Below are 27,394 nucleotides of genomic sequence, written 5' to 3'. Positions count from 1 at the left end.
GACTTAATTTAATTGGTTTAGTGGCCATTGTAACAATGAAATCAAGTGCTACACTTTCAGCGCAGCAGGCAGGAGGAGTCAGGCAGCAGCAGTGTGAGCTGCAAATGGCTCCTTAAAAAGCCACATGTGGCTCAGAGCTGCTCAGCTGTTTTTTAAATATGGCAGCGCTGCCCGTGTTGTGGGCCAGGTAAAAAGGCTCCACAGGCTGGATTCTGGCCCATGCACCCCAGGTTGGACTCTCCTGGACTAGAGGGCACTAGTAACAACAAGCAGTTCGGGAGCACCTTAAAGACTAACCAATTTATTTATTAGGTAAAGAGCTTTCGTGGTTAAGACCCGCTTCCTCAGACTGGTCTTACCCGTAAAGCTCATTATGTAATAAATACATTTGTTACTTTAAGGTGCTACAGGACTACTTGTTGTTTGTGAATCTACAGACTAAAAACACAACCCCCATGGATCTAGAGACTACTAGGTGACGTTTAATATATTTCAGTGGGCTCTGTGCAGGGAAAGTGTCTGCATGTGTAAGTTTGCAGAAGTGTAATTAGACAGCAAATGTGACAAAGCAGGACATTTGTTTTTCTGGGGGGTGGGGGAGAGGCAGTATAATGGCACATATAAGACAAAGCTAATATTGGGCCATGTGGATGCCCTAGCTTGCAGGATCAGGGGTCTGACTGTTGTAGCCCAAAGTGTTTTACTTAAATGTGGGCATACAGGCAAAACATGCAGGTAAAGGCTGGACTTAGGGCCCAAGAAATCAGGGTGGCGTCCATTCAGCCCTACTCAAGCACTTGATCAAATAAAACAGCAAATGGAAAAATGACATAAAAATAATCTATTTTTTCCTCTTGTGGCTGCTGGGTATCGCCCCGTATTTACTGCTGTTCTAGATCCCAGCTGTAGTCACTCAGGCTATGTCTACACTAGGGAAAGTAAGTTGCTTGCAGATATGCAATTTTAGCCACAGTTATTGCATAGCTAGAATCGACATATCTGCAGTCGACTTACTTGGCTGCCCTCACTGCAGTAAGTCAATGGGACAGTTTCTCCCATCGACATCCCTTACCCCTCGTGTCTCTTGAGGACTACAGTGGTTGATGTTGACCCCTGGTAGGTCAATTTTATGCGACTCTATCAGATGAGCAAAATTAAACCCTGGAAGATTGACCCCGAGCAGGTTGATCTTCTGGGCTAGTGTAGACACAGCCTCATTCTCATGTTATTTCTGACCATGCCCAAGCTAGGAATGTCTCAAGAACAATTTGTTCTTGAACAAGTTCCTGCCTTGTTCCTAAGCCACACTAGAATCTAAGAACCATTGTTACTCCTTTTGGGGCCAGACTAAACTGATGAGGCCTAAGACTGCTGCAGGGAAGCCAAGAGAAGGAATTCTTCATGTCAGCTGCTTCAGGCCAACGTTTGCCTGGGACAAGACACTGACAATACATGAAATACTTATAAATGAACAGCAACATAGCAAAATATAAACAGTGATACTCTTTTTTAAAACTTTCTAATTAAAAACATTAAAAATATTTAGGGTTTCCCATTGCAATGTACTTAAATAATGTAAGATGCATTTTTAACAAAGAACCTTATCCGCATCAGTTTCCTTAATGCAAAACCCTTATTAGACAACAAAATACGGGAAGAAAACAAGATTTTCTTTTCTGACATTCCTGACACCTGAAACTCAAATGTGAGATCAGATAACAATTGTCAAAATACTCTCCCAAACATCTAAAAATATACATTTGTAAGAAGAGAATGTTTTACATTTTCCCTTCTCAACAGAACACTTTTTTAAAAAATACTAGCTCTATGCAAAGATCAATTACTACAATATTCAACAGTCTATGCATACAGGTTTTGTTCCATACCTGTTACATTTTACTGTCAAAACAAATTCTTGTAATGCTGCTTAACAATGGTCAAATCTGGATAGCTTTTCATCCTATTGCATATTACCCAACCTCTTGCAAGCCTGGAGCACAAAAGAGTAAGTTATCAATAGAATCTAAATATACAGTGAAACCCAAATTCTTTTTGGTTTGATTGTCTGTTTATTGATTTAATTAAATAAACTCCTTTGCAGGTTTGTGGTAAGGAAGCATGGAAGAAAACAAGCAATAAACACTCTTCAGAATGTCTGTACATAGCTAAAAATAGTTTAAATTATAATTAAAATAAAAAAGTGACAACAATATAACTGCACAGATACTGATGCAGTTTAGATACTGATGCAGTTTCTTTCTGTCATCACATAAGTTATCTCCCTGACGATTCAGCATACATCCCTGGTATAATAATGCATTTATTGATGTCCTACGATGTATTACATACATTGTAAATGTACAAATAGTAGAGTATTGTTATGGTCATGAGAATGTACATATTGCACAAGATGAGCTGTTTGTTGACTTAAATTCGGTCGGTAGTGAACCTCCAGTACTTTATATTCCTTGGCAAGGTCCACGTGACAAACTAGTTAAACTTGCTCTCAACTAAGCTGATCTTAAAATCTTTGATCTTGTTGTTGCCATATGGACAACATTTCCACTGAAGAAGATGGACCTTTAACCTGCATCACATGTGAAAGATTAGCCCTTCTTATGTTAGGGTCACTGTGATATACTGAATGTGTGTCCTAGTCCCATTGTAATCATTGAGAATTCTGCTATACTATTTAATGGGATTATCACCTCCCCTCAAATGTGGACATTTATATGGAAAAGAAGAACATTCTGAATTATGGCCAAAAAAACAACTTCAGGATAGTGCTTAACTCCCTTTTACTTGAATATAAGCATGTGCTTTAATGTTTTCCTGAGCTGCAGCTTAAAATTGTAAATATTTTACATAATAGTTTTGGAACCCTCATGCTTCAGGGCATAAATCAGCATTCTACAATCGTAGGTCAGGAAGGAACTTTCCTGGAGGCAGGTTATCCTATAACTGCCCATTGCAGACTTCTTGCTTCTTTCCCAAAAGCAGCTGATGCTGGCCACTGTCAAAAAGTGGATGTTGGAATAAAACACTGGGGCTACGTCTACACTTGCCAAAAACTTCGAAATGGTCATGCAAATGGCCATTTTGAAGTTTACTAATGAAGCGCTGAAATACACATTCAGCACCTTGTTAGAATGTGGGCGGCCGCGGCACTTCGAAATTGACGTGGCTCGTCCAGACGGGGCTCCTTTTCGAAAGGACCCCGGCTACTTCGAAGTCCCCTTATTCCTATCTGCTCATAGGAATAAGGGGACTTCGAAGTAGCCGGGGTCCTTTAGAAAAGGAGCCCCGTCTGGATGAGCTGTGCGGCGGCGAGCCGCGTCGATTTCAAAAGTGCCGCGGCCGCCCACATTCTAACAAGAAGCCGAATATGTGTGTTCAGCGCTTCATTAGTAAACTTCAAAGTGGCTATTTGCCTGGCCATTTGCATTTCGAAGCGCCGCGGCAGCCCTCATGCTAATGAAGCGCTGAATATGCATTTCAGCGCTTCATTAGTAAACTTCGAAATGGCCATTTGCGTGGCCATTTCGAAGTTTGGGGCACATGTAGATGTAGCCCATAGGTAACATCATTGGTCCCACACATCACTTTTGTCATCACAGTGTCTTCTTTCTCAACTCTGTTTTCAATGCATGAGAGGTGACACTTAAAATATAAAGAAAAGGAAGGGGAAAACCCAAAAACAAATAAAATTCATCCACAAAACAACCTCTCCACTTGAAATCTGAATTATTAATATATCCTTTTGACCATGTCATTATCCTTGGTGAAGACTGATTATTGTAGACAATCACTAGGGCTGTGAGAAATACTGATAAAAGGGTAAAATTCACCTCTCTGTGCAGAGAAATCAGCAAAAAGCCCATCCATTGTATAAACACACTATTGTGAGAGTCTTAAACAAGATTTGAGGGATCCGTAGAGATTTACGGTCCTCTGCCGAGCAGTGATTTTCAGCCAAGAAAATCCTCATATTTGGAGTACTCTTTTCATTTTCTGTTAGCAAAATTGCAGGTTCTTCACTGAAAAATGATCCTATTTTTCATGTGATAACTTCATTTCTGACAGCTTTGAAGTTCAAAATTGTGTGATGCTGATCAACGTCCTGTGCTTCAGTCTACCTTAAGCATCTATTACCTGCCCACCTGTGTAATATGTAGGCACTGAATATGGTAATCAAAAGGAATAGCTTGAAGCTCGTCTGTAATTAGAATAGAGAACCCCCTTCCTTCTGGAGATGAGACAAGATATCTTTTGGAACATAGGGAGTGTAGCTAATTTGGGGGAACACAAAACAGCTATTTAGCAAAATTTGGTTGTAATGGGGAAGCTGCCAACATTACACACACAAAAATTGCAAATACTTGTTCTGCAAGATTTCATAAATGAAAAAGGCCCCAAATTCACTTTTTTCACATAGTTCTAGATGTCACTAACATGGTGCAGAAGGCAGTGAAACTTTGTTGTCTGAGTTCAGTTCACGATGAAAAATATATCCAAGCTATTTAGCCTGAGATACCATAGACATTTCCTGCAATGCAGATGCCTGGATATATAGGTTATATTCTTCCATCACATAAGCTCTTTCTTATATCTACCCAGTTTTACATATGAGAACTTTTTGCACAAATGTGACTCTATAGGTGATATGCTAGAATGTTGTTGTGAATGATTCACCTAAAATGTTAGGAATATTTTTCCACTGTCATTAAACACAAGAAATAAGTGACATTCTCCAATGCTTAGAAAGGCCATTTTTGTTCATTTGTAAGTTTAGCTTTGCCTATTCTTGTAGTAAGGTCTCTCTCCAGTTAAAGCCTCCGGTTGGTCCATGTGTGAGAGGGAGGATGGGGGGGTCTGTTAGTTGCCAAATGCCTGTTTCTCCCAGTTCTTCACAGGAACAGAACCCCAGGTATGGAATCTGTGTCAGGAAATATTAAAAAATGGAAAGGAAATGAGAAGGGATAGATCAAGAGCAAAGGTGATGTTTTCAAAAGAGCTGAAGAACTTGTACTCTCAAGTTATTTCAACATCCCCCCTCCAACTCAGCAGATAGTTTGAGACACAGCAGGATTCAGTAATAACATTAGATTAGAGTTGAATGATTTTTTTCAGATTAAATAGATGGTATACTGAAGAAATGCAGTGTTGAATTGTTGAATTGACCTACAGTTGCATGCTTTTGGTTAGAAAATAGCAAATAGTTTTGGCCAAAAAAAAAGGGATGGGGGTGGGGTTGGGGGACATTTATTGGACAAAGATATCGATGTTGTGACTTTTTGTTTCGAAAGAATCCTTCATGTTGACATTTAGATAAATGTACTTTTGAGTATTTGTTTCACCTTGCTTCTTTAAAAACAAACACAAAAAGCTATTTTGTTTCAGGTTAAACTGAATATTTTGAAAAGAAATAAAAATATATTTTTTGTGTGGGCAAATAAAAATGAAAAATTTCCATTCAAGTGGATCTGAACTACCTGTTTAAGAGATTAGTTATTTGTTCATTTTTCATGCAGCCCTGCATTTTAAAGCATCTCACTGTGAATATAAAATATTTGCAGGTCAGACTCCAACTTTACAATCTCCACTAAATAAGATACAGCACACAGCTCTGTGTGAATGTCCAGGTCTCGTTAGCTGGCTTAACCGTATAAACAGTCAGTACAGCAATGGGAGAGTGACCCTGGTTCTATTCTGGCTCGCTTATGAACACAAGGGTCAGCTTGTGTAAGAAAGGTGATGATATGAGGCAGAAAGAATGCAGATGGATTTCCAGCTGCCTAGTTGTGATTGCAGGCTTAGCATACAAACAATGCTATCTCCAGACATGAAGTCAAGGAAAAGGAATAAATGTGGATGCCCACAAGGATATTTTTGAAAATGCTTTCCTGATTATAACAGGGTACATCCAGAGGGGGGCACCACCACCCCAAAGCATAAAAGTGCAGTGCAGACATGCACCGTTTGTGTGGCAGTATTCACTCTCCTGATATCTGTCGAGAAATGGACAGCGAAAGGGACTTCTAAGATAAGCCTCTTAAACCAATCTTCTCTACTCCCATGATTTCTGAAGCTTGCCAAGCTCAAACAATGGCCTGAATGATCAGAGACTAGAAACAAAGTCTCCTCTGGCTTATACGGTGATTTTCATTTTTGTCTGTCTGAAGAGCTTTACCCATTGATAATTACCTTTCTGACCATCTGTACAAAGTCCTTGGAATTCTGAGGCGACAGGCCCTGGAGTTGGCAAGTGCAGGCTTCAAGAGATGAAGCGTGAGCCACTATCAAGATGTTATTTCCTGCAACAAAGTGAATAAACACAGCTCATTTGGGGTGTAGGGTAAAAAACTCTACATAGTGACAATTGTCAAGGGCCGCCGACTGGGGTGTGTGTGCAAAGGGGGTAATCGCCCAAGGGCTCAACCACTGCTGCTGTGGTAGCGCAGCGGCTGGTGGCTCTGGGCCCTTTTAAATCACCTAGGTGGCCTTCAGGGCTCCTAGGAGCACATGGCCTGGTACTGGTGGCAGCAAAGGCAGCCAAGTGGGCATGTGGAAGTCCAGGCTGTGCCAGAAGAGTGTGCCCAGCAGTGCAACAGAGAGCACATGGACAGCATTGCCCAAATGTCAGGCAGACTGTGTGTATGTGAGTGCATCTACTGCGTACGTGGGAGCCCATTCACTGTCCTGCCCGGGGCCAAGAATTACTGTCCATGAGCCTGCAACTGTCCAATGCAAAGTCTACGTTTGAGGCTCTTAAAATGGATTTAATTTTATACAGAACATCTCCATTGTTGTATGTGGGAAAAATTGTTTATGAATAACACTTCTAGCACTTGTTAAACTTCGGAGTGCTTACAGCTAGAATCAGTGGAAAATTGTTTCACATTTATTGATTTTTTGTGACGACAAGCAGCTTTGTGAAGAACATACACATTTTGGTGGAAAAAATTTTGCCTGCTTTGAAATTTTTGATTTTTTTTGAGTGGTCCAAAAATATTTTTCTGTTTTGTTTTGTGCATGCAGGGAAAAGAGTCTCAGCAATAGTTTTGTCAACTGAAAGAAAATATTTCATTTCACTGGAGTTATTATTAATAGAAAATACCTCTACTTTTCAGCCACCTGTAATTCTGGCTAATATTTTCAAACTCAGTTGCCGAGTTGATTCTGGCACCTAAGTAATCTATCGCCTTGATAAACAGTGTTTCTAATACCCTCATTAATTTCAGTGTGAGCACTTCTGAAAACCAAGCCAGACTTATTGACATGGATAAGTAGGATTTGGAAGCTAATTTTATAATGCTCTATATTCTTCATTTAAAATGGAAATAAGGCATGCTTTTTAAAAAAATAGAATTATTAATCACTGAAACAGTTTATTAAAGGATATGGTTGCTCCTTTGTGAATTGGCGTCTTTAAGACCCAATCTACGGTAAACCAGCATAATTATGTAGTGTTAAAAATCCACAACCTTGAGAGGCATCGTTTAGCCAATACAGTCTCTGTGTAGTCTTCTGTTGACCTGCCTACTGTCTTCTGGGGAGGTGAATAGCCTACGCTGACCGGAGAATCCTTCCCGTTGGCACAGGTAGTATGTGCACTGAAGTACATGCATCTACAATGATGCAGCCATAGTGTTTTAAGTGTAGACAAGCCATCAGCCAAGACTGGGTGGCTTTCTCAAAGATAGCTACCCTTTTAATTTTAAGTTCTTAGACTTGGTACAGAAATTAGTGAGTGAACTTCAGTGGTTTGTATTCTGCAGGCGATCAGATGAGACAAACAGTGGTCCCTTCTGAGTTTAAAAATCTACAAATCTGTATATAATCTGGGGCTCAAATCAGCAAATCCATATATTAAGCATAGTGAATGCGATATTGAGTAATACTGTTGTTCTATCACCGCTACATTTCAATAAAAGCACTTCTAGGATCAGGCCCTAACTTTAAAAATAGGGTTTTATTGTTTTTTCCCCTTCAAACTGGGCCATGTCAATGCTGACCATTGGTTTTTCAGTTCTTAAATGTTAGCCAGAGTTTATTTTTATAATTTTAGGATGACTTTTTAAAACTCAGCATACAGCTAGCTGTAAAATTTTCAAAGAAAAATATTGAGAAGAACAGAAATTGTTTTGGGTTCAATTAATCTTTTCAGGCATGCTATTTTCATGCTGGTTTGTTTTGTCCTCACAAAATTCCAGATTTTCAGAAATGCTTAACTAGCTCTATTTGATAGAATAATGCTGGAAGAAAACAAAGCTACAAAAATCCACAAATCTCACCCAATTCTTTCCATCTTCAGATATCCATGTGAGATGTACATTACCCTTATTTAATTAATGGAGAAGCAGCTGGGGAGGTTAAGGCTGGGATTTTCAATCATGACTGGGGATTTGGTCAGTGATCAGCCAGAGATATTTGAAAAAATCTTGATTTTTCAGTACGCCTTCAATACCTGCCCTCTTTGAAAATCAGGCCCTTTAAGGAGACTGAAGTTGGGCATGCACAAATTTTCAGCCTCCTTAGAGGCCAATGTTTTCACCTGGGATTCTTCTATCTGCTTTTTGGGGCTAATTATCTCTGAAAAACCTCAGGAAATGATCACTAACAAAAACAAACAAACAAACAAACAAGTAAAACAGCTGGGGTTTTAGGAATATACCAATTGTTTTCATGTTTGTTTTCTGTTCACAATTGAAATCCACCTTAAAATTCTGGTTTTGTTCCAGGGCAAAACAAGCCACTGGAGTAGCAGTTATGACCCACACAAATCCATATTAAAGCACATAAAGACTCTCCTTCTGGTCCTGGTGGTGGAGATGGGAGGGAGGAAATGGCCTGAAGAGGAGTTGTTCCAAAACCAGTGGAGACAGAAGAAACCTGCACAGCTTGCATAGGTTATAGGGCCCCTAAAACAGTAAGGTCTGATGTGACCACTTATTCTACTTGTGCTATGGACAAACCTGGTAATAAGAAACAGTGGGATATTTTACTAGAAATGGGCCTGCATGACAGTTTCTCATGGATGTTGAATCCTCAGTGTCTGTGAGCTGAGAGGATTCAAACATGGGGTTTTGACAGAGACTGGGACTCGCCATTGGCGTTCAATTCTAGAGTGCCTATCTGTCGTTTTGGATTACTATAGAGGTGCGCAATCCCCTTTTACTGAAGTGCAGAGCCACTTACCTTTGCCTTTGCATTCACTTATGATGTCTTTCGTTACTTGGTAGCTTCTACTTATGTAGGTGTCGTAAGACTCTGAAACCACTAACTTGCTGACGGGTATATGAGGTCTATGGGCAGAAAAACAAATGCAGCAAGTTTTGGAGATGAGAGAAGATTTTAAATGCAAGTTACTTAGACCCTGTCCACACTGTGGCTGAAAGCATGCACATCAGTGCCCATGTGTGAAACAAGATCCCTGTTGTTTTTCTAATTCTTCTAACTCAACCCTGCCAGACTTCATTGTGTAAGGACCACTTCCATAGGCTTTGAATCTTGGACTTCAAGCACTCAAGTACAAACCTCCATCACTCGCGCTAAAGGAGTAATTCCATTAGCTATCAGCAGTATTAAACTGTTAACCACTGTGTAGACCAGCCACTAGAGATGGAAACCAACATATTGTACTTATACAAGCCCATTACACTAGCAGTTGGATATAATAGTAATAGTCTGAACACTTTACGTTTCCATAGGTCCTTTGATCTGAGACTCCCAAAGAAATTCATTAAACTTCCCAGCAGCAAAGTGATGTCTGTGAGTAATATTTCCCCTTTTTAAATGTGGGCAAAAAGAAACAGAACCTCTGTTTTCATTGAGTTATTTCTTCAAATTTCCCACCAGTGCAGGTGGGAAATTGGTGGCAATGGTGGGACCTTTAGGATAGATGAGGTACCAGTGTTCCTAATCACAGTGTTGTCTGGACTTGCTCAGAGCAGAATTAGATGCAGTAGTGGCAAAACCACCAGGGGTGGCTTCTGTCTTAGGAAAGTATGGTACTGCACGGGTGTGAAATATTAAAGACCAGCTCAGTGCAACAAGGCCAGAGTGATTCAATGACTTACTCAGGTTGAGTTTGGCTGATTAATTCAATCGGAGTGTTTTTGGGCCAAGCCATTGGAAGAACTTGGGGTGGTGGTGTGGGAACAGAATTCTCTATTCCCCTCCACGGGACACAAGGAAAAGCCCTATCTCCTAATTCCATCCCAGGAAATGAGAAACTCACACTGGTGTCAGAGGGAATTACTTATCTCCTCAGACAGGGTACTTTGGGCTCCAGGCATTCACCCAGCTTAACGCTCAGACCACACGACAGCAGGTTTCCTTTTTCCTCGAAGAATATACTTTACATGCTTCCCAGAAACTTGGTGTTTCCCAAACTGGCTATTTTCCTGTGGTCCCACAGCTTTGCTAAATGCTAGCAATGTGATACCCTTTTGGGGATAAATGCCATGTGAGTATCTCTGTTTAGGTGGAATATACATCATGACCATATATTTCCACAGACCCGAAAAGGTAATTTGTAGGCAGGACAAAATATAAACAGCTATATGGTATAATTAGGCATGAAAGCTTTCAAAGGGCTGGTTTTTGCTTTGCTTGCTTATTTGTACTTGGTCACCCTAAAATAGAGAGTAGCTCTGGTGTAATAGAAGAATCCAAGGTTTCTGATGATATCGCAGGCCACAGAAAGAAGCTGCAGAATAAGCTGTCACCAAACACCATGTGTTGGAATTTCCTGTGTTAAATTATTTATAAGGTGGGAATGTTTTTATCTGAGACCTTTTTGGTTTGCATTTAATATCCTTCCTTCTCTCTAAAACAGATGGTTTACTGTTGATGAGAATTCACGATAGTCCTGAGAGTTGACCAATGTGTGTACTGATCAGGCCCACATGACCTTTCCCTGGAATCTGTTGCTCTCTGGGACTTTTCAGAAGCAGTTTAGCATAAATGAATCATAGATTTGGGTTGCAGAGAACAACCGGAAGGTCATCTAGTCTATTACTTAACTCTTTGTGTGATATGTGGGACTATTCCTATTAAGCTGGTTTATTTAACCTCTCTCTATATGTGTTCCCTGAAAGTTGAGCGCTTGGGGAGCCATCCAGAAGAAATTCAGGTGTCACCCAGCTGATTAACAGAGCGCCCACAGCCACCCACACTCCGCAGCATATAGTTCTACTGGTGGTGCACATCCACACATGCCTTGGTGCACCTAATAAATTTTTTTCCACCCAAGGATGGGAAAAAATAGAGGGAACACTGCTCTATATGCCTTCCAGTTATTTACAACACTGATAGGCACTGTGCTGCGTTTCAAGCAGCAGCTCCTTTGGTACAAGATGGAGCTGTGACAAGGTGGCCAGAAAGCTGGCTTCACGGTCAGGCCTGGTGGGTAGTGATCAATGGCTCAATGTCTGGTTGGTGGTCGGTTTCATGTGCAGTGCCCCAGGGATCAGTTCTACTGCTGGTATTGTTCAATATCTTTATTAATGATCTTGATGAGGGGATGGATTGCACCCTCAGTAGATTTGTGGATGACACTAAGCTAAGGGGACAGGTAGATAGGCTGGAGGGTAGGGATGTGTTCCAGAGTGACCGAGATAAATTGGAGGATTGGGCCAAAAGAAATTTGATGCGGTTCAACAAGGAGAAGTGCAGAGTCCTGTACTTGGGATGGAAGCCTCCCAAGCATTGTTACAGGCTAGGGACTGACTGTCTCAGTGGCAATGCAGCAGGAAAGGATCTGGGGATTATGGTGGATGAGAGGCTGGATATGAGTCAACAGTGTTCCCTTGCAGCCAAAAAGACTAACGCCAAATTGGGGTGCATTAGGTGGAGCATTTCCAGCAGATGTAGAGAAGTTATTATTCCCCTCTATTTGACACTGGTGAGGCCACATCTGCAGTATTGCATCCAGTTTTGGGCCCCCAGTATAAAAAGAATGTAGATGTAGATGCATTAGAGCGGGTCGAGCAGAGGGCAATGAAAATGATTAGGGGCCTGGAACACATGACGTATGAGGAGAGGCTGAGGAATTTGGGCTTATTTTGGTTTGAAGAAGAGAAGTATGAGGGACAATTTAGTAGCCTTCAGCTTCCTGAAAGAGGGGTCTAAAGAGGATGGAGAGAGGCTGTTCTCAGTCGTGACGGATGGCAAAACAGGGAGCACTGGTTTGAAGTTACAGAGGGAGAGGTGTAGGTTGGATATTAGGAAAAACAATTTCATCAGGAGGGTGGTGAAGCACTGGAGTGCATTACCTAGAGAGGTGGTGGAATCTCCATCTCTAGAGGTTTTTAAGTCTTGGTTTGACAAAGTTTTGGCTGGGATGATTTAGTCGGAGTTCATCTTGCTGTGGGCAGGGGGCTGGACTCCATGACAACCCGAGGTCCCTTCAAGCCCTAGGATTCTGTGATTAGCAATTGCTGAGAAATTGAGGCTAAATGCAATGGTATTTGACGGCAGAAACTGCTGCATTTATAGTTTTCAAAGAGATAGGAGTTTATTTGGGCGTTTACTGGACCATCAATTGCTAATTTTTCAAAAAGTTTTGGAGCACTGGGAAAGTTCCAGAGGGTTGGCAAAAAAAAACCCAAAAACCAAAACCTCATGAGGAGCCAGTTTTTAAAAGGATGTGTCAGTTTCTTCTGATTAGAAACAATGGGAAACTTTCCATTAAAATGCTTATTTCAGGGGCAAATGGTTTTTCAATTAAATGAAAAATTTAATGAAAACATTTTTGGTTTCATCATTCATTTCCGAGTTTTTGCTGAAAACTCCGATCTTAAAACATTTTCAGTCTGCTAACTGAAAAAATTCAAACGGAACATTTTCAGCTTTTGGTTGCTGAAAAAGTAGAAACAGTGTTTGCTTTCAGGCTTTTTGATGAAAATCTCAAAAATTCTGAGGAAAACAATTTTTTAAAAATAAACCTGTTGTTGAAATTTTTCATTGGCTCAGGAGACAAACCCTCATTCCACCAATCATTAAGGATGCTTCACTCCAAGCAGCCTTTCTGAAGATTCAGGAGTTAATGTCTGAGATCCTCTAGTGGAAGGCACAACGATTAGTGCTTACTCTTAAGAGGTATTAACCTCTGAGCTGTATTTTTTACACAAACAGATTGAAAAAAGGAAACTGGAGTTGTCTCTAAGTCCTCAGGAGACAGTTATGGGGGGGAAGAGGGCCTTCTCTATTAAGAGTTTCATTTGCAATAATATTGAAAGTTCAAAAAACATGTCTTCTGCATTTGTTCCAGTAACATTTAATACTTACTTTGGGGAACGTGAGCTTTTCGGAAGGGAAACTGAAGACTTATATGGGCACTGCATACTTGGCAGTTTCATGTGTCAGCACGAAAAAAGTCAAAAAACAATGGGAGCCCCACAGGGGCTTCTCATGTTGATTAACCACAAACTTACAATTCTTCGTGACTTTGGCTGCTGTCCCAGTTACAGTGAGGTAGTAGCTCAGGAAGGAAGGACAAACACCAGAGGAAAACTGAAAATTACGGGCCACACCTTTTGCTGGTGTAAATTGGTATAGCTATGCCTATTTTACTAGCTGAGGGCATGGGACTAACAGGGAGGCATCAGATGAATGAAGGCAAGAGTCTTGGGACCAGACTCCTGGTGGGAAGTGACAGGTTGGTGCTAGTGGGCAGCCAGCAGGATACAGTGGGGTTATCTGAGTGGGGAAGATCAAGACAGCACTAGGAATGGAAGAGGACAAGCGACTACCCCAAGGATGCCTCAAAATATTGGTGCTAACATGCTCCTGAGCATGTTGCCAAGTGTATAAGGGCTCCAACCATGCGATTAGATGCCCAAATCCATACCCCAGATTTGCATCAGTGGGATAAGGGGATGCGACTGAGCTCATGAGTTGGCCCAGGCTATAAATGTCCATCATGGAGATTGACTCAGCTCAGCTAGTTCTTTTGTTCTCTTGTGAAGCAGACATGAGCCTGGGCTGCAGAGCTCACATCTAGAGTTCAAATCCCAAAGTTTTGAAACATGGTTAAAGAAAACAAAAACAAACCCAACCCAAGGCAACACCCTGGCCCAACAAATGCCCCACTTTCACAGCTCAGCAGCACTAATGGTGCACATGAGGATTCCATAGGAATGGGGGAGCCCTAGTTTAGGGGACACAATTTGTCAAGGACACACCTAGAGTACAGCAGTGTTCTGGTGAGCACTGCCTTGTGGGGCACCATGACTAGCTAATGAAAATGAGAGCAGACCTGACCTGCTCTAATTTAGGCTGGAAACTCAATAGCTTCCAGCAGCTCCATGGACTGTACAAAGGTGGTCAACAGCTCATTCAGCATGCAGGTGTAGGTCCCTGGTGTTTTGTTTTTTCTCTCCTGTGCATTAAATTAAAGATTATTCGTTGCTAAGGAAACTCTGAGAGTGACACGCCAAGTTCTGCTACCTGTAGGTTGTATCAACACACAGATTGGCTGCAGCTAAATCCACAGCAGGTATCCAGGCAGGTAACGTGGTTCCAGAGACCCATTTCGTCCACTCAAATAAGCCTGGCTCTACTCGAATCTTCAGGTTATTTTCTTGTTGCAAACCTGAAAGGAAAGGAAAAGAAAAGAAAAGTTGGGCAATGTCAAGAAGCAGAGGAAGGGACTATGGACAAGAGGAGTGAAAATATTTTGGGATTAGTAATCAACAAGTGCTTCTACTGGTTGGGACTGGGGCAGTGTTCCCTCTAATTTTTCCATGCACACATGGAATAAATGTTGTTATATGCTCCGAAGCATGGGCAGATGTACACCACACGTGCTGCTGGTTGTGGTCGCTGTGGGCACTTTGCTGAAAAGCTGGGCAGCACCTGTATCTCTCTTTGGTGGCTGTTCAGCTGACAGGGAACACTGGTGGGGAGTCAGGGTCACATGTGCACAGTTCCAGTATTTGTTTGTGTCTGTAGCCAGTTTAGTATAGCGTGAATTGCAGACGTGTGTGCATCATTTAGTGCATGGAGCTATAGAAGTGCCCCTAGTGTAGATATAAAATTCTGTATTTTGTAGGGCGCCTTCTTCGGACCATACGTTCCAAATGCTTGACTGTTTCAGAGGTGATAAGCAAGCTGATGATTCTGAAGACAAGTTGATGGCAGTTCCGTGTGCATCTTACACTACCATTGTCAAGGGAGCAAATGTATTCGCATTTGCTTCCCTTCACGTCCCTGTCTGTGTAGCAGCCTCTTTCTTGATGACATCAGCGTGTTGATGAGTGAAAAAAATTAGTTGCAGTTAATAGCTGCAGAACCAGCAGGGGGAGCTCATGCTTCCCTTACATCAAAGAGCGTCTGCATTGAGATGGCAAAGTTCAAACACTAAACTTATACATATGGCGCATCATCCAACAAATTTAAAAATCCTATTTTTGGGCACCTTGAAATGGGTAATGATCCCTCCATCTCTCTACCAGCTCACATATAACCTACAAAAGCAGCGTTACAGACCCCACCGTGGTAAGTACTTGTTGAAATACACAACAAAGAGAGAGACCCTGCCCTGAAGAATTTGCAATCTAAGCACTATGCCCCAGTCTCAGGCTTGCCCACAGCACTCATGCACCATCAGTTCTCACTCAGAGTATAACTAAAAGAAAGCAGCTATTTGCAGAGGTTTTGCTGACTTGAAAAGCATATACCTATGAAAGTGGCCCATAGCCCATCTCCCAGGAATACATCCTATAATACACCAAACACTGGTGTGCACTTGATTGCACGCACAGGATCTAAGGCAGTGGCTCTCTACTTTTCCTGACTGCTGTAGGTCTTTCAGGCATCTGATCTATCTTGTGTACCCAGGAGGCAAGGTGTGTGGGGCAGCTCTGTGCCCCAGAAGGGGCAGAGCCACAGAGAGGAGGGACAGTGCTAAGGGCAGCCAGCTCTTAGTGCTACCTAGGGCACGGCACTGGGCCTCCCCTGCCAGCCCTCAGAAGCTGCATGGTGGCAGAGTGATGCTGCTGTGGTATTTCAAAGGGGCCTGGTTGCCACTGTGACTGTGCCAGAAGCAGTGGCCAGGAGCTCTGGACCCCTTTCAAACGCCAGGCCTATATGCAGTTTCTCCCTTTGCCCCCGCCCCATCAGCGAGCCGTTGTACCCCCACATTTCAGCTCACCTAAAAACTACTTGTGTACAAAATCAGACCTAAAAATACAGAAGTGTCAACAGCCCACTGTTACTGAAAATTGCTGACTTTCTCACTTGCCCCATATAATAATAAAATAAATCAGCTGGAGTATAAATATTATGCATACTTTTCATTGTGAACTAAATAGAACAGTCGACACAAGTCACAGCCTGGATGAAATTTTAGTTTGTACTGGCTTTGCTTGTGATTTTGGTGTAAACTCTATTGTAAAAAAGCCTGTTGTAAAACTCGAGAAATACCTAGATGAGCTGATGTACTCATTGGAGGGTCTCAGGGTGCCCCCAGGGGTATGTGTACCTCTGATGCAGGGCATTGGAATCTGTTAGACTGAGAATGCAGTTTTAATCAGTGCACTTGAACTCAGGAACTGCCATACAAAAACAGGCCATTGATCCATCAAAGTGGAACCCTGCCTTCAGCAGAAGCCTCATGTTGTGCTTGACCATTGTACAATGGTATGGAATGGAAGAGAGGACAGAAAATCCATTTCTTGCTTCAGTTACTAGTGGCTTCATGCCCCAAAGGTTAATCACTTAACCTGTAGAGCACAGAGTAGAATGGTGCTTGCTATATTTGAGGCCTCAGATTAAATCAAAGGGGCTTCCAGCGTCAGCTTCCTCAGAAAACCAGAAAAATCCAGACTCCCTCGTCAGCTTCTTACCTTTCAGAATGTTGTGCGCTGTCTGCACACAGCGCAGCGATGGGGAACAGTAGATGTGGTCAATAACAGTATTACTTTCTAGCAAGGCTTCACCTGGAAGCAAAGGTTGAGCATCACAAATGACAATCACGGTAATTGCAGCAGGCATGTTTCAATATATATGTAACACAGAAGGAAGCTAATGAAGTTCTCCAGTTGGACTGGTTGTTTTTTGTAGACTTGTTTATCCATCAGATTTTATTTCAGTAGCAATACTATGTTTTGTGGCATAGGCAACTGTGACCTATGCTACCTTTTTCTGTGTACTGTCCTTTTCAATTTCTGAGAATTCAGTGGCTAGAGCAATGACTGCAGTCATTGTCTTCTCAGAATGGCTGTAGCCTGTTTCAAGACAGATATACCAACACTGTGCTCTCTCAGAGACTTGATTCTTTTTTGTTCTTGCAAATTTCTTTATTTCAGATTGCCGCCTTACACTGGAAACATATCCTTGCTATTTGCACATTGGGAAAATATAAGCGGCCTGAGTGTTATTTCATTTATACTCATGTAAGTCAGGAATAACTCCATGTAAACCAGTGGAAGTAAGATGAGAATCAGGTCCAACATTATGATGATTTATATTACAGTTGTTACCTCAGGAGCCCAAATCAGATTGGGACTCCATTGTGCAAGGTGCTGTACATTCACATAGTAAAAGATGGTCCCAGTCCTATAAAAATCTGACAATTTAAATAGATGAGGCAGTCAAAAGGAGGGAGAATACAAGGGGTTTTAATCTTCTTAAATGTTAAATTATGTCTAACTGGCTTTTTAACTGTTGGGGAAGGTGGTATGTGCAGTTGAAAGAGAGGTGTGTATGAAAATCTTTCCCCACTTGATTCCGAGCTATTCTTTTACTAACTGTCAGAGGAGTGTTTGAAAATGATGTCAAGTATCGGAGGGGTAGCCGTGTTAGTCTGGATCTGTAACAGCAACGAAGGGTCCTGTGGCACCTTATAGACTAACAGAAAAGTTTTGAGCATGAGCTTTCGTGAGCACAGACTCACTTCATCAGATGCATCTGATGAAGTGAGTCTGTGCTCACGAAAGCTCATGCTCAAAACTTTTCTGTTAGTCTATAAGGTGCCACAGGACCCTTTGTTGCTGTTTGAAAATGATATAGCTCTTGGGTTCTTCAAGGTTATGCTCGCATTTGTGTAGAACAGAGTTTCACCTGTAGATGGCAGGCAAGCTGGAGCAGTGCTACGAAGCTCTTTTAGGAAGGTTATTGCTGGTCATGTACAAGTCTAATATTTGCAGACCCTAATTCATGGGGCCACCAAAGTGATCTCACTGCTTCCAAATTAGCCCTTCTGTACTGACCTTCCTTGAGAATTGCCCCTGCCATTTGACCAGACTATTATTATATCCTCTTTCATGTTTAGTTAAAGGCCTATGTTTTTCAAAGTGTACAGTACCCTTGATGCTTCAGTTTGCAGGTGCCCAACATGAGATGCCTTGCAGAGGCCTGAAGTTCAGAAAGTGCTCACAAAATCAGATCCGTAAAGGTCACTCAGGTTGGGTAAACTAAAATGTGTAACATTTTCAGGGGTTTTTCCTGCACTCAGTAAATATCATATTCCATAAAAGTAGGGAGGTAGAAAACTAAGTATTCCCCTTGTGAATCAGGCCAAGAACAGAACTGGGGAGATGCCTGATTTGACTTGAGCTGCACTAAGCAGTATAAATAGGAAATCCACTGAGGAGATAAAACCACATTTTTGCTGCAAGGCACAGATCAAAAAATGAAGCTTGTCAATCAAGTCAGGAACATATTTTGCATACAGCAACTGTCATGTTAACTGAAGTACTTTTGCTACCATCATTATCAACCATCTTTCACAATGCAGCAAACTTATAGGGCAATTTTATATGCTATGCAGCTGCATGTCTGATTGCTTTGATTTTTGTGCATTGTTCTTCCTGCCAGAATGGCAGATGAATGGGGCCAGGCTGACTTTAAAGGAAGTTCTTTTCTAATTGAATTGAGGAAGCTTTTTGAAGGCTTTTGATGTGACTTTTTTTAGCCCCTGGCACCTGAGTGAATTTTTCCATGTTGCACTTGCTCTTTCTTTTCCTGTGTTAATCAGCCGATGATAGCTTACCAACAAGTCTTGCTTGCGTGCAACCAAACACGGTGATTGGTGCATCTTTTTCATAATCCCTGAAACCACCACTTCTCTGAGGTAAGCTGTGAGGCATATTCAGGTTGGTACGCATATACCTTCCTGTTGAGGGAAAATTTAGAAGCAGGTGCTGGAATTAGTGATGACTGAGAAAAATGCTTGGTATCATTCATGCTCATTATAACCCTTCATTCACAACAGCTTGCACAGAACAGACGTTAACCAGAACTGGGTGGGAAAGAGTTTTCACACTGTGGGAGCATTTTCCAGAATTCACATATTTTACTGCTCCAAATTAGTAGGAGCTGTAATCATGAAAATTTTCAGGATTTCCACAGCAGTCCGAGAAGAATTTCAGTTCTGGCCAACTGAAATATTTCATTTTGATCATTTCAAAATGCTTATACTTTTGACTTTTTAAAATTTTAATATTTTTAACTAGGCTTAGCTTCATTTTCCAAGCACAATTTTTTTGTTTCAAAAATACCAGGAACAGGAGGTTTTGACATATTCAAGTTTTCTTCCAAACTTTTTTCCAAAAGATGAAATTAATATGCAATGAAAAAATTCCGACCAGCTCAGGTTCTAACTATGCCTGGAGTTACTGTGGATAACTTATTATAAGGAATACTAAGGCTTTGTCTATTTTGGAGAGTTGAACCAATTTCAGGAATCATTCACCACCTAATGCCATTGCTGCAAGTCCTAGCATGGACAAGGTAAATTGTTCTAAGTTGTGATATGCTCTTGTGCCTTTTACTCTGGTTTCATTGAGGCTTAAGAGCTACCAGCACAAAGAGTGGCTTTGCCTGCCTGCAATAAGAGTTTTTATTGGATTTCAATGGCTTGGATGTCAATGGTTAAAATTAGGGCAAATCCTTGGTGTAGATATAGTTTTAACTTACAAATCAGAATGATTATGGAAAGGTTTTATTCAGATGATTTTTCACTTCAACTGCAAGGGCAGAGCAATGTGTTCAAGCGTAGTACTCATCCACCTTATCCCCACCCCCACTTTGCAATGTAACCTGTGGCTGCAGCCAGTGCACTAAGAATGTAGATGGACTTGAGCCACTGATTGCCTAGCCCTCTTATGATATGAACCTACTTAGGGCTCTTCTTCTCTACCTGGTGTATCAATGCTGCAGCAATCGATCTACCCGTGGTCGATTTATGGTGTCTGCTTAGACATGATAAATCAACCTCCAAGTGCTCTCCCATCAATTTCAGTACTCTGCCAGGACAAGAAGAGTGGGCAGAGTCAATGGGAGATCAGCTTTTACTGACCTTACCGCATGGAGGACATTGCAGTAAGTATGCTGTCTTGAGCTATGTGACAAGCTTAGATCAACAGGGAGGCATAATGTAGACTAGGCCTTAATGAAAGGCCTAATTCAAGACTGCAGAGAAGGAGCAGATACATTGGTATTTCACACTGTCCCTTTCTTAGATACTGAAGAGTGCTGTTAAAAGGGTATCTCAGTTAGCCTCTCCCTATGAGTTTGAGTTTGCCCTGGAAACAATCAACTTAAAACTTGTGTAATTACCACCCTCCTACTCCACTTCAAAAGTTAGGGATTAACCAATCCTTCAGCAACTGACTCACCTTTGGCATCAAAACACTGGGATAACCAGTACTTTCCAAACACAACATCCATTCTCTCCCCATGCCGGCAGACAAAAAGGCATCTTTTTTGAGGCCCCAGCTGACTGGTTACTCTCAGGGGCTGAAAACAAAGTGACAAGAAGTTTGGCCATGGTGAAAATCCAAGTGTCTTTTCCTTAGTTCCAGTTCCTTAAAGAGTAAGGACCTGACTCTTAATCCTAGTATGAAGAAGGGATTTTGGAAACTGTACTCGAGTAGATAATGTATACCACTGTAAATGTGGTGTATATGGAAGAAGAGTAAGACTCTGTCTTTGTTCCACAGGTATTCTGGAGACAGATGCCATCTTCAGAATTTGTGGTCTATAATGTTACTTTAAAGTTAGGGTTAGTGCTAGTCCTCAAAACTGCCAGGTGGATCAGCACAGACCCCTCTCTCTGGCTGGGCTCTGCGGGGGGTTTCTCTGTGCATCCCCTCAGCTATGCATCGCCCAGCCACACCCCCTGACCTGCATGCTTCCCCTGCTATACATCCTCTGGCCCTTCCTGCTGCTCCCAGGTGATTTAAAACCTCCCCAGGGACCCGCGATGTCACCAGTGGTAGTGCAGCATGTTAGAGCAGCTTCTTTCCGCTAGCTCTGTGCTGCTGCCAGCACACCCCAGTGGCCTGAGGGATGTGTCTGCAGAGCCATCCCATCCATACCCTGTGCTTTGGGCCCCCCGCAGTCACTTTAGCTGTCTTATAGACAGGATGTTCCCCAGACCCACGTTAGCCTATGGAGTCCTGGGTGGGGGCCTGAACACAAAATTGCCCCCGCCCAAGCCCATTGCAGTGCCAGCCCCACTTGCCGCCCTCAGGCTTAGACCCCCACAGCTCCAAGCTGTCCCCTGCCCATCCCCAGGCTTAACCCCCCCTCCCAGCCCCAAACCCTTCTGCCACCGGCCCCACGCCCTAGCTGGGGTTCTGCCCCCCAGGGCTGGCAGCGGCATAGCGCTCCGGCTGCCCGTGCTCTGCTGATGGCCCCAAGCCCCAGCCAGAGCTCTGCCCCTGGGGCCAGCAGCAGCTCTGCACCCCAGCTGCCAGGGCTCTGAGGCAGCTGGTCCTGCCACAGCAGCTGGCCCCACAGGCTGGATAAAAAGATTCCATGGGCTGGATTCTGGCCTGTGGGCTGCTTGCTGAACACCCCGATGTAACATTTAGGCCCCAGCGGTCTTGACAAGGTGACAGTGTTGCGACTGGAAAGTGTGGGGAGAAGCTTCTGAATATTTGAAATTAAACTTACTGTGGAATTGGCATCTTTGGAGAAACCCATGTATTGCATTCACAGGACAGGTAGAAGTCTGAGGGTCATTCTTTGTGTGTGGCTAAGTGGAGAGTGGGGAGGTCCTGAAACTATTTGCTGCTGTTAAATGGGGTCACAATATGGAAAAGCTTGCGAAAAATCACTGCCTTCATCCCTAACATACATTGAGCCAGAAACAGCTCAGTTGCAAGATGCAAAGCTGCCATAAGAGGTATGTTCCCTATTTATAAATTTTAACTTAAGTAATATAAAGAGGTCTACATAAATCTTGAGGTGCCCTAATTGCAAGTTGAGACTACAATTACAATTATTATCACAATTACAAATTATTAATTGAGATAACAAATAATTACTGATTAGTATTTATATTATTTACATTACTAGTTAATGTTACAACAAATTGGTTGTGTTTAGCTGCGTTATTCATAGACTCAGGAAGGGACCTCATGAGGTCATTGAGTCCAGCCCCGGCCTAATGCAGGATGAACCCTAACTAAATCATCCCAGCCAGGACTTTGTCAACCTGGGACTTAAAACCCCTCAGGGTGGAGATTTCACCACCTTTCCAGGGAACACATTCCAGTGCTTCACCACCCTCCTGGTGAAACAGTTTTTCCCAATATCCAACCTACACATCCCCCTCTATGACTTGAGACCATTGCTCCTTGTTCTGCCATCCACCATGAATCCTTACGTGCACTGTCTGGCAGATGATTGTGAGTGGTCCTGTGTCCCCCGGTCCTTGATCTTCTTGCTGTCTTCTTTCCAGAGCTCCATCATTAAAGGCTAGAGGGGATGCGGAGGAACTGGTACTCAAAATTGAGTAAGATCTGTAACAAAGAAAGAGACAGGTGCTTGGAAAACATACCTTTGCCCTTATTGTGCCAGGGTGTTCCCAGAGCCTAAGACAGGGCAATAAATGGTCTTATTATTATTGTTTTTCAGTGTGTAACTGGTGCTGTATGTACACAAAGTAAGGGATTACTCCTGCCCCAAAGAACTCTCCTGTTCATTAGAGAAAGGGTTTTTGAATCTCCATGGGTCATCACCGCAAACTAGGGCAAAGGAACATGCCCAAAGGCTGCGTAGGAGGACCAGCAAGGGAATTGATATCTGTCTTCAAGGTGGCTGGAGGCTGTGGTGATGGTGGGGTCTGTTGCAGAGCCAGTGCTGCTCCACACTAACAGCAGCAGCTCCTGGAGCTCCAGTCCTGTGGGTCTGACTGGATTTGGTTCCCTGTTTTGGGCCTGGTGCATAGAGTTTTGGCATGACTCGGGTTTGACCCACCCGACCTTCTGTCATAAAAGGGGTCTGGCCGAGCCAAACTTGAGTCAGTGGAACTGTGGCCCTCTACATCACAATGCCCAAAATTAGGGCTCTATACCTACCCACCCCTTGGGACAGGAGCTGTTGCCACAAGCACACAAAATGTTTGATGTACTTATTGAATACATGGGTATTATATATTATGGGTAAGAAATATTTAGTAACCCTGCTGTTTAGGTACTAAAGCTGTTTACTGAGTCACAACGGCCTTAACCAATGGATCTTGAGCCTCGAAAGGTTGAGAACCGCTGCAGGGAAAGAACAACCGAAAAAAAAAAGATTGAGAGGAAGTCTTCAGCCAGCTTTGGGGCAGGGGCTGTTATTTATTATGAGACTGCGGAACACCTAGCACAGGGGTCAGCAACAAAATAGCAAGAATTTTTCAAATTCAAATAAAAACTCAATAATTCAAGAGCCACAGTGCATGTGAATACGAGATGGTCCTTAATAAATAATGTCAAATCACACATAATTTCTATCTCAAGAACAGTGCACACAATGATTTGTAATGCAATACATGTTTACTGCAGGACTTTCACAAACTTTTTACGTATTCTCTCAAGGTAGCATTTTTTGTTGGTGGTGAATTTCTCATTGCAAATGAGACAAAAAGGGAGCCCAGCTGAAGTCGGTATAAATGTAAAGGATTGGATCCATTCAGGTTGAAATTTTTTGGTTTCATCTTTGATTTTCCACTTTTTTGAAGCCACTTTAAATATGTGATCTTTACTTCACGTTTAATTTCAGTTTTCTTTCTTAAAATGCACATGGCCCTTCACAGCAGGAATGCCCCAAGTTTCCTTTTCCTTTTTTAAAATCAAGAGTTTACAAGCAACACAATCAAAACACAGATACAGTATCATATCCCACAATGCACTGCACATATTAAAGGGGGAGTTATCCCATGTTTGCTATTTAGATCTGAGTTGTTCATTTTTGGGCTTTTAGACGTTCACCGTTTACTGAAAATAATCAGAAGGGTTTTTTGTTTTTTTTTTTAAACTTTGCAGTTATCACATGGGGAGCCACAAAAGTCCTTAAAGAGCTGTATGCAGCTCTGGAGCTGCAGGTTGCAGACCCCTGGGCTAGTACAAGGGGGCCCAACCTGGTCATGATCTTTAGGCACTACTGAGACATACCATGCTAAGTAAGTAGCTGACAGTCCATGCTGTTGTATGGGTGTGGCCAGAGGGAGAAACAGACTTGTTGGACCCTAATCAAAGTGTTTGGGGGCAGGGGTAGGGGCAGCTCTGTGTTCCCAGAAGGAGCATGACCTTGAGTGGAAGGGGCGGGGCTGGGGGGCTAGCCTTCCTTCACCAGCTCTTCAGCACTGTGTAGGGCTCCAGTAGTGATTTCGAGAGCCTGGGGCTCCAGCCGCCTTCACTGCCACAATAGCAGCAGCGAGGAGCCCTGGGCCCTTTTAAATCACAGGGCCCAAGGGCAGTTGCCCACTTATCTCCCCGTCAGCAGTCCTGAGTGTGGCAGTGGGGCCCTGTAATCTTTCATGTGTGCAATCCTCCTCATACAACCAATGAAACCATTGCATTCAAAGTAGCTGTGGAACCTCTCATATCACCATGCTCCAGGATTCTTGGCATGACGTAGATATGTGTCTTGCAGTAGCTGCTCACTGGGTGGGTGTAATTTGTAAAATCAGAATGGCTGAGAGCCTCAAATCTGGATGGTAACAGACCACAGTGCCCAGTGATGATTAAGCCTGGTGATAGTCCAACCTGAAAAAGCTTTCAGCCATACTTCTAGCTGTTCCCATGGCTTCACACTGATTCAGTGTTCTTGGCTTCAGTGTGGCATGCAGAATGACAATCTTCTTATTTTGCTACTAACTTCCTAGTCTGTCAGGCTGCTTTTAAGGGGTCATTACAGATTACAACAACTATCATGGGATTATTCAGTTTTGATACTTTCAAGAGAAGGGATAACATATAAACAGTAACAGGAGACAAGATCTTAGACATGATTCTCAGATGAATGATACCAGTGTAATAGGTAGCACGTTTAAAAGAAACAAAAGGAAATGTTTTTTTTGTGCAGCACAGTAAATCTGTGGAACTCCTCGCCAGAGGATATTGTGAAGACCAAGACTTTAACGGGCTTCAAAAAAGACCAGGATAAATTCATGGAGGACAGATCCATCAATGGCTGTTAGCCAGGGTGGGGAAGGAATGACGTCCCTAGCTGCTTTTTGTTAGAAGCTAGAAATAGGTGGTGGGAAGAATCAGTTGATGATTACCTGTTCTGTTCATTCCCTCTGAGACACCTGACATGGGCCACTTGCGGAAGACAGGCTAGTGGGCTAGATGGATTTTTGGTCTTACCCAGTGGGGCTATTCTTATGTTCAGTGAATGCCTTCCAGTTAACAGAGTTGACACCAATTTTGTAACTGGTACAAAATAACGGGATGAATTGTGCTATTTCCTGAAGAGATTATCTCTCCTTTCTAACAAGATATGTTGCAAACCAAGACTATGGTCTTTCATGTTGCTCCAGATAAGTGCAGGAACCTACCCACACAGGTAGCTTGTGTGATCTGGGCCTTCTCAGATATGTCACATTTTCAAATTGATTCCATTATTCCTACACTTTTTCAGTGTCTTCCACAGTGGTTCCCATCTGCTGTGGGCACCACAGAGTTTGTTTCTTTCTGCCTGTGCTAGCAGCTGAACATAGCCATGGGGAGAGAATAGATCACTTACTTTTTCTTTTCCATTAAATATGTTAATCAAATGTTGCATGCTCAGAATAAAGCCATCCCAGCTAGATGTTCAGGCACTTGGGCCAACATCCTCAGGAGTAAATTACAAAAGGCAATTACAGAAATTCGAACAACCCTCTGTTGATTGCAGTGGATCTTGCTGCAATGTGCCTTTTCTTATTTGTTGAAAATGAAGCATGGGTTAATGTGTGCTTTGCTTTGACACAGAAATATCCACCTTCCCTTTGCACTTAAGTTAACTGCTTTAAATATATCAGGAGAAGATCCTCAACTTGATCCAAGGGGTAGGGGGGATGCCTCACTACCAATGAAAGAAAATAGATCATCTGTGTTTGTGAATAGTCAATCTGCCACAGGATCATATCATCCCTGCTGGTAAAAAGTGAAAAATATCATGCCCTTCATCCTAATGCCCCCTTATTTTGTGCAATCAATAAATATTTGGGCATGTTGCTAGGGCTATGTATGGTGTTACCTCAGATAGGCAGGACGGTACTCTTGGGTGGCCCCCAGTAACCCTTAAAAGGGGAATATGAACTGCAGATACTAAGATCATGAGCATGGCGAAAAGATCTATAGAGAATACAACACTTCCCTCTTCTTATCACAGCAACTTCATAGCCTACAGAAAGGCATTTCTGCACACCCGATGCGACAGAAGCCAGGGAGCTGAACGGGGGTGGAGTCTTAAGGGCCATCATTCACTCTTCTTTATACCTGTTGCAGAAATTCCCAGGTCTGGACACCCTGGAATTTGCCAAGAGTTAGACAGGAAATATTATTATTATTGTTACAACTGTAGGTCCCACCAAGTGCTGGGCACTTTCCAAATACGCAAGGAATTGTCCTTGCTCTTATGAGCTGACAGTTGAAGAGTACAGAGACAATTTAACAGAGATTAAGGGAAGATAGTAGATAGTCAGAGACTCCTAGAATTCTTAGGGACCTTAAGAGATCAGGAGTAGCAATATGCAGTTGCTATGTATAGCACTGTAAGCAACACAGCTGAAGGGTGTTTTGGTTTTTTAAGATAAACTTATGGATGTACATCTCAGTGGCACACAGACAGGCTCAAGAGGGTTACACCATGCATGGGGTTGCAAGCCAGACACAATTTTGCATCTTGATGGTCTGAACCAAAAGCTTGGATGTGAATTGTAATGAGGCAATAACCCTGGGAGACCTTACTTAATTCAGTAACAGAGAAAGAGCTGTGTTAATCTATACACTATCAAAACAAAAAAGCAGTTCAGTAGCACTTTAAAGACTAACCAAAACAATTTATTAGGTGGTGAGCTTTGATGGGATAGACTCACTTCTTCAGACCATAGCCATACCAGAACAGACTCTTTTTCTGACTTAATTCAGTTTAAGTCTCTTCAGGTTCTACTGTATTCAATGCC

General features: G+C 42.5%; 1 protein-coding gene across 1 annotated transcript in view; it reads right to left on the bottom strand.

Annotated features, from left to right (window-relative positions):
- Positions 1 to 3,384: 3,384 nt before the first annotated feature.
- The window catches only part of UBASH3B (ubiquitin associated and SH3 domain containing B), a 114,427-nt gene continuing 90,417 nt past the window's right edge, over positions 3,385 to 27,394 (bottom strand). Inside the window, exons 7-14 of the mRNA XM_074976869.1 lie at positions 22,625 to 22,760; positions 20,628 to 20,748; positions 19,001 to 19,123; positions 16,854 to 16,946; positions 14,455 to 14,599; positions 9,199 to 9,305; positions 6,205 to 6,314; positions 3,385 to 4,936 (exon numbers count right to left, since the gene is read on the bottom strand). Of these exons, the coding sequence (XP_074832970.1) occupies positions 4,799 to 4,936; positions 6,205 to 6,314; positions 9,199 to 9,305; positions 14,455 to 14,599; positions 16,854 to 16,946; positions 19,001 to 19,123; positions 20,628 to 20,748; positions 22,625 to 22,760 (973 nt within the window). The 3' untranslated portion in view covers positions 3,385 to 4,798. The remainder of the gene's footprint in view (positions 4,937 to 6,204; positions 6,315 to 9,198; positions 9,306 to 14,454; positions 14,600 to 16,853; positions 16,947 to 19,000; positions 19,124 to 20,627; positions 20,749 to 22,624; positions 22,761 to 27,394) is intronic.

Source organism: Carettochelys insculpta, chromosome 25 (assembly GCF_033958435.1).
Source record: "Carettochelys insculpta isolate YL-2023 chromosome 25, ASM3395843v1, whole genome shotgun sequence".
Classification (NCBI taxonomy): domain Eukaryota; kingdom Metazoa; phylum Chordata; order Testudines; family Carettochelyidae; genus Carettochelys; species Carettochelys insculpta.
Note: the sequence above shows the minus strand (reverse complement) of the source record. Positions and strands in the feature narration are given on the sequence as shown.